The following is a 13433-nucleotide window of genomic DNA, read 5'->3' as shown; positions in this document are numbered from 1 at the left end:
CTAACATTCATTTACTACTATGCAAATAAAAAAAAATTTGTTTACAGAAGGATGAGAGGTGGGCAGTGGTGGGCGTCAGCACGTTTCAGATGATGGTCTCATGATGATGGTGGTGTAGGAAGAATCAGCTCGTTGGCTGTCGACTGACACTCTGAAGTTCGGATGACATCTTGTGTGCCGACCAGATGATGGTGGTCGGTGCAATGGAGTACAGTGACGACGATTTGTGAAGTAAGGTTTAGTTTCGTTTTTTATTTTTCTCATTCGTTCATTTTATCTCTCAATCTTTTAAAGTATTCATCTATTAATTGATTCGATAATTCATTCTATTTATTAATTGAATCATTGATTGATTAATTCATTCATTCATTCACTCATTCATTCACCAATTATTCAATCATTCAGTTAATCATTTATTCGTTCGTTCCTTTGTTCCTTGATTTACGACTACGCTAATAAAAAATGTCTACAGTGTAATGAGAGGTGGGCTGTGGTGGGTGTCAGCACGTTTCAGATGGTAGTCTTATGATGATCGTTCCGATGACAATTCGAAGAAAACAACAACGACGGTTTTTGAAGTATGGCTTAGTTTCTTTTTTTTTATTTTTCTCATTCGTTCATTCATTTTATCACTATCTTTTAAATTATTCCTCAATTAATTTATTCATTGATTCGTTCTATTCATTCATTAAATCATTGGTTGATTAATTAATTAGTTAATTTATTCATTCAACCAATCGTTCAATTATTCAGTTAATCATTTATTCGTTCGTTCCTTTGTTTCTTGATTTACTACTTCGCTAATTAAAAAAAAACTTGTCTACAGAATGATGAGAGGTGGGCTGTGGTGGGCGTCGGCGCGTTTCTGATAGTGGTCTCATGATGATCGTCCCGATGACAATTCGAAGATAATGTTACAGGGAAATTTGTTTTTGTCCCATCGTACCTTTGAAAGTACTCGAATTTGAACAATACAACTCAATACAACACATACACACACAACTGTTTCTCTTCAACTTTTCTATTTTCTTTATCGGACTTAATTTATTTCATAGGTAAGTTAGGGATTGAGATGAGTTGAACAACTGTAAGTAGGCTAGGGCTTAATTTTAGTTAAAAAGCTTCAAGTAAAATAAAAACGCTAAAATATGTTAAATAAAATACCTGAAACATTTAAAATTTCTGAAACGTAGAAATACAAATTTGTAGGTAAGTGAGTTGAGTTAATGATTATAAGTAAGCTAGGGCCCTGAGAGTAATTTAATTGTAGGTAGGTGACTGACTACTATTCTTGCGACTTCTTACTAGTTTTGTGTGATGTGTTTGTTTTCGCTTCACAGCACCACACCAACAAAACAAACTACACTTTATTCTCCTCGCCGCCTTAAATTTTACCTTTTTGAACAATCTTTTTAATGTCTATTTATTTATTTATTAAATGTTGACTGGTTTCTAGTTTTTTTTTTAAATTGGTTATATAATTTTTGGATATTTCTTGATTTATTTTGTATATATGCATGTATAAATAATTTCTGTTTGGTATGTTGATTTAGTCATTATGATATGCTGTGAACTGTTCTTACTAAATGTTATTGTTACGTGAATCATTCTCCGAGAACTACTGAGGAGTGTATATAATAATAATAATAATGGATAATAATTATTTTTTATCGGTCGATATTTTGTTATATTTGTTTGTTTAAAATACTAATTTTCTGAAAAATTGACGTTTTTAAAATTTTAATTATCCGTCACTTTTCATTTTTGAATGAATTTAAATAAAAGCAACTATTGTGTTTTTCGTTCTTTACTAAAATCTCGAAATTGTTTGTAGATCTGTACTGAAGAGGCCTTGCCAACCTACGGCTTCAGTAAGCCACTGTTTTTTTACCAGACAAAAGCAATTTCTATATTTATATTGACAAAAATAATTGTGATATGAATATATTGATTTATTTAAAGCTTTATATGTACAAAAAACCGCTATCCTAAGGGTTCTATGAAACCCTGTAAGCCACTGCATTAAGCCAACGTATCATTTTAGCAACCAGTTTTTATGAGCACCAGCAGAATGTAAAATGTCATTAAAGTTACTGGGAAACAGCACCAGGCGACCTTAATCACCGGGCCATCACGCTGCCCTGACCTGGGGTGGGACCTTTCGAACTTTTTGATCGATCGATATTTTTTGGTGGATAAATTTATTTTACGTCTGAACTTTTACAAATTTTTTAAACGCGGCCAAATAATTTTTATAATCTGTATTATTTTATTGTTAAATAGTAATATTAAAGCGCCATTGATTCATTTTTCTCTCTCGTTAAAATCACAAAATTATAGGTACATGATTAAACGTTATCGTTTGAAGCTCTCTAGACACTGCAATTTTCGACTGATAATTAAAATTTTTTATTTTAAAACTATTTTAAATTCAGAAGCAGCCCTGCCTGGCTTGCAGAGAGACGCACCCGCGAATAATAATTAAAATGACGTCGCTGATATGTCACTGGAATTTTGTTGTTGGTAATGAAAATAAATCACGTAAAAATATTCGCTCTAATTAACATTAATATTCAAAGAGTGTTGGCCGCTGTTTTAATATCCGAAAATATCCGTTGATACCGCCGTCAATACCCGACCGTACGTACTCGCCCGAGTTGTCGCAAGGTATGCTTTCTGTTTAAACACGTTTGTTTGTATTATAAACATTGGCGACTGCAGTTGTGGCTGTTGTATTGGTTGAAACAGCTTAAAACTTCAGCTCTTATTATATCAGTTTAAAACTGCAGCTGTAATTATATCAGCAATGGACAAAGGAAGCCTACGACTTGCTAGTCGAGTCTTTCTTTACATACTTGCATTCAATGAATACAGTGACATTTATTTGAATTCAGTGACATCATATTTTATTTTATTTAACAATTACTCACGGTACATCGCATTGTTCGCGTACACTTGCTTGCTTGCTTGTTTGCTTTGTTTAATGAGCACAGGCAGTAATTATTACTTCCATTCCGTCCAACATGCCCCAATTTATTTTATACACTCGTTTTTGTGGGCTCGTGAAAATTATCGCGGGTATGTGGCAGATGACCTGCGATGTTTTTAATATGATCCTCTACGGGCATTAGCCGTTGTGGTAAAGTATCTCTAGTCAAAACTCACTAAGTTGTTCGCTGGCAGGTGTTTTGACGGGGACTGACCAACGCGCCACGCACCAGCATGTCATGATTGACGCAAAAATGTTTGTGATGGTTCAATCAATCATTCAATTAATCAATCAATTATTCAATCAATCATTCATTCAATCAATCATTCAATTAGTTTATAAAACGCTATTTCCGCAATGTTCAACAGCGCTCCTCAATGAGTTTTGCAATGAATTTTGCAGGTGGGTCTTGAGATCCGCTCTGAACTTCGTAAGTGATGGAGAAGTCGTCAGACTTGAGTTAGTTGAGTTAGACACGCTACGTAGGATGAGCAGCCGAAATAAGTGAAACTTAATAACATTTTGCCATGCAATCGTCAGCGCAATTGTTGGGAAACTATTGATACCACACGTAACGTGCAAGTGCCTGATTAAATGGGCTCTTGCCATTTTTTTCTCAACGAGAAACACGCATTTCGTCCCACGTAGGCACATGACTGGCTTATATCTGACTGCATTCATGTGTAAGATAACACGTTGAAATTTCAAATTTTTTAAAGTAATTTGTAGATAAATTGCCGCTAGGTGTTCCTTCCGCATCAAGTTGTAACGCACAAACATTTCATGGTCAAACGCTGTCTTGTTTTAGAGTTCTACAAAGAGTTGTAGAAGTGTTACTCTTAAATTTACTTTGAAGTTGTAGAAATAATATTTATTGAAATTAATGCCCATCCAATTTTGTTGACGTCATAACATTATTATTTATTGGACCGACCGTTGATGAAGAACAACAAATTTTATCAATTCAAAATGAACTTTTTTACACTGCTTTAATTGAGTTTAATTTGCGAATTTTTAACAACAAAATGTCCGAAATATGGAAAATGAATTTTATTCTACCGGTCTGAAACTCGCGAAGTTAAAAATTTGCTGCTAATTAAACAAGCCGTGGTAGATTTTAAAAACAACTTTTTCGTTCACCCTGGTTTGTTCTTTCTAATATTATTATTGAAGCGTCATTTTTTAAATGATTCAATCTCGCATGCAATTAATTCACGTACAAGATATGAAATGAAGTGAATGGAACTTGTACTGATAAAAAAGAATGCTTCCAAATAATGAACGAACAACAGATAAGAAGCAGCAGTAGAGCGGATCAGATATGAGCAGGAGACTTCCAGGCACGACTGCCAGTGAAGAACTGATAGGAGCTGAGCCGGGAAGTTTGTGTGCCTCAACACGCTGCATCAACAAAGAATGCTACAAAGAGAACAAAGCTCCAAACCTCAGATCATGCACTTGCTAGTCAGTTCAATTCTATTCCTTTGTTTTATTTCAATCTAGATTTTGTCAATATTTAAATTTGGTGATGAATGATTTATAACAAATTAAAACTTACTGAAAATTAACTGTGTGAAACATTTGAATTTGGCTCAATTAGTGATAGCAACTTGGACACTACTCCTGGCGGTGGAGGTCCAGTGGCGACGGGGCCAGATGGAAGGTCGTTCGGAGTCCAACAGTCAGTGATGACCACCCCTCCCGTCCCTGTCAACAACAGTCAGATGAAAACATTCGGAACTCCGAAGAACATGTCCTACGTCATGAGCGGTGGACCCCTCTGTGCACACGGAAGTAACTGCCAGGAAACGAATGCCAGATATCAGGTCTCGGCATCCTTTTTTTGTCATATTGTCGTGAATGTATTGAGAAAAAAAACATGATCATGTTGTAATGCCTGGAGATGACTATGACGAAATATTTGATTGGAATTTACAACAGGAAGGCTGTTTCAGAGTGGGAGACCATCTGCACCGTCTCTGGATGGATCAGAAGATGTGCGACCTGGTTCTCAGGTGCTCCGATGGCGAGATCAAGGCCCACAAGGTCGTCCTGTCAGCCTACAGTAGCTACGTACTCGAGAATTTCAGTAAAGTACGAAATTATCAGCACGACTTCAATTATCAAATCCTAGTTTGATGCAATGAAATGGACAAATTCATGAATGATTATCGCTTGACTTCGTGTTCTAATATAATGAGTAATTTGATGATTTAATAAATAGTAATAGTATTTGTACAAATTTGCGATGTGTGCTAATTATTTTGTAAAGTAATGTAATATTTGTTTAATAAAGTAATGTAATATTTGTTTAATAAAGTAATGTAATATTTGTAAGTTGTTTAAAATAATAAAATGACGGCTACAAGTTTTATTTCAATTTCTAAAGTTCCCAGACAGCGCAGGCATTGCCATCGACCTTCCGGATTTCAGTCAGGATGTAGTGATGATCGTCCTGTGCTACGTCTATTGCGGGGGTGGTGGAGAGGATCAGTTCGAACTGGAACTCAACTCTCAACTAGTTGGACCCCTCATGTTAGTGGCGGATGAGCTGGGAGTCTGTGACCTGGTCAAGTGCTGCGTCAGGTACCTCTGTAACGTCGATCCGGAAAATGCCATCTTTCATTACGCCATTGCCGACAACTTTGGACTCACCGAAATTAGGGTGATCACTGCTATAACTGATTAATGCTTGATGATAGTCAATGTTACAAATATTAAATTTTCAATTTCAAATAACTTATTGCTAATATGAGATGCATCGCATTATCTACGTTGTATAAATTTTCAAATGACATCGATAATGATGAGGATAACCGCCAAACAGGAAAAGATCTACCACTACTTGTTACAGAATTTTGAGAACGTTTGGGAAACGAGACACTTCAGAATGTTGCACCCCGACCGTCTCATGTCCCTTCTGTCTGACGATCGACTGGTTGTCTGCGATGAGATCACTGTGAGTCCTCTTGTGTTTTTGTTATGTTAGTCTTGTTGCCGTCGGATCGGTTCAGACGTTTGTCTCGCGCCGAAACGTTCAAAATGTTTCCAGTGCAAGTTACAAAATTACAGACGCGTCCTACATAAGGCTTCTTGTGACATAAATGTTTTATTTCAACTATATACGGATGGATTTGTAATCGGTTCTGAGTTTTTGCAAAGCTGAACGGCAAAAACAAAACACGTTAACACACACACACACACGTAGTTACTGGCGCGCACACACACACACACATGCGAATTCACCTCAGGTCTTCTATGCAGCTTTATATTGGATGGAGGCGGACCGAGAAAGACGCAAGAGTTTAGCCCCGACATTACTGAGGTATGGTGTGCGTCTCATGTGCATATCTCCAGAATATCTCGTCGATAAAGTTGAAAAGGTGACATGGTTATTTGATAATCCCGAATGCTACGCACTACTCAATGAAGCACTTAGGTCAGTTCCTTACTCTCCGTGTATGGTGTCGTCTGCTTTTTTTTCATTTTTTGCTGTTCTCCAGTGTCAGTTGATAATTTAAAAAGTTAATTGATCGGTTACACATTAACATCAAATGATATTTAGCTGCTTCTTAACACAATAATGATCGTTGAATATTTAGTATCGGTTAGTATCTGATATTATTAACGAAGGAATAACTTCACACACACACACATTCGTCAACCAATCAGATGTCACGCTTTGTTGTTGAGTGGGGGTAGGATGCCGATATCCAGTGCCTTCCAGGAACAATGCCAGAGAACATGTCTCAGAATGGACGTCTGCTAACTTTTACAATATTGTTATTAATTATAAAAAATTAATAATTACGATTATTGCTGCGATAATAATTTTAATAAAATTATAGAAGGAATAATTTTATGTGTATAAACAACCTATGCCAGTAACATCCTATTGTTATTCACTAAACACCCATTGTCCTTTGTTATATTTCTTATTTATTTTTTTAAAAATTTAACCTAGTATCAATATTTAAAAGATATTTATACTCTCAGTAACTTAGTAGTTCTTGCAAATTCGTTCCTCGTTTTTAACGCATGTACATGTGCAAGCATACATTACATTCGTAAAGTTAAAAATTGTTGTGTCTAGTTGAGTGACAACACCATCATCTTCACACTTTCGCCTTTGGTTGTGTGTTTCTATCAAACATAAATGTTTGGTTATTTAAATTGCATCTTTCAATTTCATACATTCGTTTTCGTTCAATATATTTCAATTTCTATAACATTATTTAGATAAATAAAATTTATTCTATAAAAAACTACAAAACATCTAAAATAAAATATTAAAAAAAATGAATACATCTCTCAATTTGATGCACCAGCTAACTCTACTCATGTGAAATCTTTCAAAATGCAATAAAAAAAGCAAGCAATAACTCTGGAATGAGCTATACGTAAACACACATACACACACATATACAAACACACACATATACAAACACACATACAAACACAAATAGGTAAGCGTGCGATAGATATAACATCTGGTTTGAATGATAAAAATGAAAATATTGATCGCCACGTTGTTCATCTGACGATGATTATTGCCTTGTTATTTCCTTTGCACAATAGTTATAAAGCGAAACGTGTACAACTTGAAAACTGGACTAATTCAGATTTCTCTATACTCCAAGTGCATTACATTGTTTAACATTTATTTATCAATCAAATGATTAGACATCTACTGAATGGCTGGCGACTGACTGAATAAAGGAAGAAAAAACAGTGAATGAATGAATGGAGAAATGATGAAATCTTTCAATCCATCATCTCCATCAACAGGTTGGTCAGTTAACAGTATTACGACAGCCGTTATCTTCATCATCATAATCATTTTCTTCATTGTCAGGCTATCCGCTGGACTCTTCGAGAATGGCCACCAACCTACCTCAAACAGTTTCCAACTTGCACGGTCAGTCACACGCAAGTACATCTTCCTGCAAACAACCAACCATTACAGTTTTTCACAAACAGCCAGCCAACTACAATCACATCCAATCACAACCAGCCAGATATTCAAACGACCAATCACAATCATGGTAACAATTAGGAGCAGTTCCGTCAGCCAATCAGGTGTTCATCGTTCAGGCCCCTCGTTTGAAGAGGACGTACGATTCGTACGAGCTTTCTTTTGCAAACATATGCGGCATGGTCCAATGCTTTTGTGGAATTTTTTCATTGGCTCTTGGAATCGCCAGCCCACTTGAATGTGGGGAACTCGGTTTCATCGGCTACGGAGTTTGGGGCGGAGTCATGGTGAGTTTGTTGTTAGTCAAGAATTGTAGTGATGGTAAAATGTTTATTGTTTATGACACAGCAGTTTTAATACCTAATCGAGCATTTCATCATCTAATAATAATCCACCCACTCATTTCACTGACAATTGAAGTGATTGATTTAAATGAATAAATGAAGTACTTTGTAGCTGGTTACATCGGCATGTGGTCAACCAGCAGAAGAACAACGTTACTCGTTAGTCTCCAAAACTAAATTTCGTTCGATTTGATCATTTTATCGCCGCTGAAATGATTATTTACAGCATTTGAGAAATATCAAATTTAAAACTTACCAACTAGCCAACCAATCAACCAACCAGATAATGACGACAATGGTACTTTCCATAATAAATTCATGTCTGGGCGCCATTCAGTTCTCACTGGGAACATACTCTGCCCACATGAACAACCTCAGATTAAGCTGTAAGATCATTGTTTTGTAATGGCTCTTATACGTTGAATTCATTCATTTCTACTTGTCAAAAATGCCAAAATGTACAAAATGCCAAAAAGAAATAATGATTTAATAATATTTGTATTGATAAAAAAAACTAATTTTTACAAGTAACACTCCAACAATGAATAACTATTGAAAACAGTAGCGGCCAGTTTGAGAAGATGTCCATATGCCGTGGCTACATACCCAAACAGCATAGATGTCAGTTACTTATCATTATCACATATATAAACACATAATTAATATTATATAAATATAATTATTGGCGGTGAGATGATTTTGAATGCAATGTGTGTGATGGTTTGATTTACAAATGTTGTGTGCTTGTGTTGCTGATACTTCTAGGGGCTAATCACGAGAGAATTATTCTATAATTGCATTAAAATGCAAAATGCTACTAAAAATTATTCAGTCAGTTAATTATTTACACTAAACAAACACAGTGGATAGGCGCTGTTGTGATAGATTCCCTGCTTGCCTGTACAGGTCTCATTGAAATGCTGGCTGCCATCTTTGCCTCCATAATATGCTGTGCAGTTGTCTGTGGACCCCAGGACTACACTACTGCATCAGTGAATTAATATAATTAATATTGTTTCATGTCCATTTTCAAATGAAAATGATCTAGCTAGCTAATATAACTTGTTTAACTGAGTGATTTGAAATTTTTTTCAATGGTTCTGAAACATTTAAAATCTAGTTACATTGCTAGCTAGTTAAAATTTTGTCTTGCATTTATATTATAAGTTGATAAATAAAATCCCACCCACCAAGGACGTGCCCGTGAGAAGGAACAGGGTTCTGCCAGCACAATTTGTCTTCACATCCAACCAGCCACCACAATCGCTAGGAAACCAAACATACATTACAGGTCTGTTTTGAAATCTAATTAATTATTTTAATAATCATTTTTTATCAGTCTAATCATATTTTATAATAAATATTTTGTTGTTTTTGAAAAATTAATAAAAATGCTCCTTAACTTAACTTTAATTAAACTTTCTTTTTTAAAGGCACCAGTAGAGGATGAAAATTTCTAACTGCAGAACATGATTTCGGATCATTATTCATTGCCATTGCATTGTTCTAAGTGATTTAACTGCAAATAATATTTTTGTATATTAAAAAATGTAAATATCTTTTATATTTTACTATTTCAAATAAAAGTTATTTAACCTTCCACTTCCTTTTAATTATTTTAATTTAATTTGATAATTTAATTAATTAAAGTTTTAATAACCAATGTTTCTGTGTTTTTGTCCTGTCGCAATTTCCTTCATTATTTTACTTTAAAAAAAGAATTGAATTAGACTTTTATTAATTTTATTCTGAAAAAGTTGAACTGAAAAATTAATTACAAGTAAAATTATGACATTTTAAATTTAAAAGCTTTTGTCCATCGAACAAAACCTCAATTAATTTCGTAAGACAAAGAATTTTAAAAAACCGGTTTCCATGGCGGACATTTCCTCAGACGCGCAGAAAATATTTTTCTTAATCGAATTCGTTTAAAAAATGAGTTGTTAACGCTGGTTTATCCGGGTTTTTAATGTCTAGATTTGATATTTGTTATATTATTAACTGATTCAGTTGTAGAAGTTTTTTAAAATGCTCAAATTCAGTGAACGCCACCAGCAGAGACTTGTTCAAGTTACGGAATCAAACATAACTGAATTGATGGCCTCAGTCGACTTCATCCTGATGGGCTTGGGAGGTTAGTTAGTGACTGGAAGTTGAAACTAAATTAGTACTTTTTATCCTTTTTAATATATTCATTTGTATTCTTGCATGACGTGACTTGCAGGAGTGTATTGGCTTGGTAAGGATGTCTTTCCTGGGAGTGGTAATGTAGCGGAGGGCTTGAAGAAAATTGTTAGTTACTTTAAAAATTTAAGTTGAGCTGGTTGAAAATTTTTTAGTACTATTGTTTATTCATTGACTCATTAGATTAGATAAAATAAACCAAATTTACATTATAAAATTAAATAGGGATGATGTTTTTTTTAAATTTTAAATATTAATAAAATAGTTTGTGGCTATCAATCTGAATTATATAATAATAATTTAAATTGAATATATAATAATTTAAATAATATACAAAGGGACAGCACATTGTATATTTCACAAACAATGACATGCACACAAGAGAATTTATCCAAAATCAGTTGACCAATCTTGGAATCAAAGATGTTAAACCAGTTAGTCAGTTACATTTGTTCTCTATTTTATATCATTCCTTCTTCTCCTTTTGGTTATTTTTTGTGCTTGTTATTGATTGCTGTGAGGCACCTCTCAACTAATTGTTACTATACACACATTCTATAAATAAGTAATATTTTCTTTATTTTTTATAACCTGCTGTTTCATTCAATTGTTATATATATATATATATATATATATATATTATGTAGACGAATTTCATATATTGTTCTTCAAACAGAACGAGATATGTTCGTTGAGTCATGCTACAGCAGTCTACTTGAGAGACCACTTGAAGATTTCGGATGGAGTTTTTTGCCTTGGACCGTCAGCTCTTCTCTCTGAACTCAAGAACAATAACGTGAAAGTTCTCACCGCAAAATGTGTTGGTCTTTTTTTCATTTTATTCATTTGATATTTTTATTTATGCCTGTATAATGTTGTGGTACAGCTAATCCTAACCAACTTTTATTTGGTTGTGTTCATTATGCTCATTCATTCATTTACTATTTAGATAAAATACGTTCTTTTCTTGAACATAATTATTATTTTAAATCTGAATTTTTCTCAATTTATTTTCATTTGCAAACATAGGACTGCAGAGATGGGAAGCCATTTGAAGATTTCCTATTTGGAAATGAAGTTCAGTATCTTATATTTTGCTCTGCTTTTTCCTTTCCCCATTTCATTTGAGCAATGTTTCAGCTCAAGTTATTGAAAAATGCGGTTTCTAACAGTTTGCAATTGTTCTGATAGAGCAATTTATTTAAACATTCTGTAAGATGGAACTAACGTATTTCCACTATGTAACGTATTTTTGTTTGTATTGCACTATAGAAATAAATAATCATTTTACGTGTTTAATAAAAACTGCTATATAAAGTGTCCAGCAATTAGTTGCTATATAATAATTTCCGTTGTAACTTTAAAAAAAAATATAGACCCTAAACTCTCACATTCAATCAGATTAAGGCGATAGTGATGGGTATTGATGTAAATTTCAGCTACCGCAAGGCACGAGCTCTCTCAAACTACATGCTTCACCACCCTGATGTTCTCTACCTGGCCACAAATATGCAGCCCAACTACGTTCGAAGGAACAGCAGATTTATGCCTGGCTGGTTTAATATTTCATTGCATCGTGACTCAATATTGTATATCTTATTCCGTTGGTTTATTTGATTATATTTTATATTGCCTTATATTCCGTTGGTAAAGTTCAGTTTTTGACATACTTCTAGTACTGTTTTTCCTCCACATTTTCATCATATTAACAAGTATTATTGGATTATATTTTTTGTTAAGGAATCAAAGCCCAGTCAAAAATGATAAAAGAATTGAGTGGTAGGAAACCCGATTACGTCATTGGGAAGCCTGAAGAGCCTATTTTCAGAGTCCTCTTGTCACAGATTGTTATTGATCTGTCGAGAACTCTTCTGATTGGTCACAGGTTCATTTTAATTTTCATTTAGGAAACGCTGGTTGCAGTTTGTGATACTGTGGTGACATTTGGTTGCCGTTTTGTTCGCTTCTATTAATCAGTTTTTAAAACGTTTAAAACGATTGGTTGCTTCTATTAATCAGTTTTTAAAACGTTTAAAACGATTGGTTGCTTCTATTAATCAGTTTTTAAAACGTTTAAAACGATTGGTTGCAGACTGGAGACGGACATTCTGTTTGCATACAGAGCAAAGATCTCCTCCATGTTGGTTCTATCAGGGATGGCTTCACTGGTGGATGCGCGTAAGGCCGAGTTCAGTGATAGACTGATTGAGAGGGCCTCGTGTCCTGATTTCTTTGTTGAAAACATTCATGTAACTAACTTATTTCACAGTACATTTTCTATTAAATGTTTCTTCATTTAATGATTTTTCTAATTATTAATATAATGATTGTTAATAATTTGTAGCAGAAAAAACTTTAAAGATCGTTTATGATGCTGATGGTAAGTATTAATTACTTCAAACGTTAACATTTATTGAATAAATTCCTGCAGAAGTTGCACGAACTGCTTCACAAGCAAAATGTGCATCAGCTGCAAGAGAGGAAGATGACAATCAAGAACTTGCATTTGTATCTCCCACGAGTTATGGATGAGAAAGACGAGGAGGAGGATTTCGATTATTTTGTTGATAATGTAGCTTCAAAGGTTTCTATCCCAATAGCCTCGTCCAGATCGAAGCCTGTCTCGTTGGTCTCCAAAGTCACAGGCAGCCAGACGACTAATGTGAAGACTGGTAACGTTAGTTACGTCACCAATACGAGCACCACCGATGATGCTCAACTTAATATTGGCTACTACATGAAGAATGTCAAATATACTAACTACAAGGCACTTGTCGCTGCTGCTAATGAAGCTGCCACTGAGCTCTTATCGGACAACAACTGACGGCATGCATCTAATTTGTATTGTATCTTTAAAATAGTTTTTCTGTATTTAATTTTATATAATTTTTAGTCGGTTTGTGTCGATGCGTTGCGTGTGTATTTATGCTATTCTTTTTAA

The 13433-nt window shown here is 34.4% G+C and overlaps 4 protein-coding genes across 4 annotated transcripts; all 4 read left to right on the top strand.

The window, feature by feature from the left end:
- Positions 1-4310: 4310 nt before the first annotated feature.
- On the top strand, positions 4311-6758 carry HELRODRAFT_183252 (hypothetical protein; the record flags this gene model as incomplete). Its single annotated transcript, XM_009012284.1, has 7 exons — positions 4311-4453; positions 4590-4815; positions 4931-5083; positions 5379-5654; positions 5817-5948; positions 6241-6428; positions 6662-6758. 7 exons carry the CDS (start codon positions 4311-4313, stop codon positions 6756-6758), a joined length of 1215 nt encoding a protein of 404 aa, XP_009010532.1.
- A 982-nt stretch (positions 6759-7740) lies between these two features.
- On the top strand, positions 7741-9818 carry HELRODRAFT_183251 (hypothetical protein; the record flags this gene model as incomplete). The annotated part of the gene is made up of 8 exons (XM_009012283.1): positions 7741-7777; positions 7845-7907; positions 8046-8251; positions 8592-8694; positions 8871-8929; positions 9172-9300; positions 9503-9599; positions 9775-9818. 8 exons carry the CDS (start codon positions 7741-7743, stop codon positions 9816-9818), a joined length of 738 nt encoding a protein of 245 aa, XP_009010531.1.
- Positions 9819-10336: 518 nt separating this feature from the next.
- HELRODRAFT_183250 (hypothetical protein) lies at positions 10337-11620 on the top strand (the record flags this gene model as incomplete). The annotated part of the gene is made up of 5 exons (XM_009012282.1): positions 10337-10442; positions 10533-10600; positions 10831-10926; positions 11169-11294; positions 11522-11620. The coding sequence occupies 5 exons, from the start codon at positions 10337-10339 to the stop codon at positions 11618-11620; spliced, it is 495 nt and encodes a 164-aa protein (XP_009010530.1).
- Positions 11621-11908: 288 nt separating this feature from the next.
- Positions 11909-13316, top strand: HELRODRAFT_183249 (hypothetical protein; the record flags this gene model as incomplete). The annotated part of the gene is made up of 4 exons (XM_009012281.1): positions 11909-12095; positions 12233-12377; positions 12585-12741; positions 12924-13316. The coding sequence occupies 4 exons, from the start codon at positions 11909-11911 to the stop codon at positions 13314-13316; spliced, it is 882 nt and encodes a 293-aa protein (XP_009010529.1).
- Between the last annotated feature and the right edge of the window lie 117 nt (positions 13317-13433).

Source organism: Helobdella robusta, assembly GCF_000326865.2.
Source record: "Helobdella robusta unplaced genomic scaffold HELROscaffold_102, whole genome shotgun sequence".
In the NCBI taxonomy this organism is placed as follows: domain Eukaryota; kingdom Metazoa; phylum Annelida; class Clitellata; order Rhynchobdellida; family Glossiphoniidae; genus Helobdella; species Helobdella robusta.
Note: the sequence above shows the minus strand (reverse complement) of the source record. Positions and strands in the feature narration are given on the sequence as shown.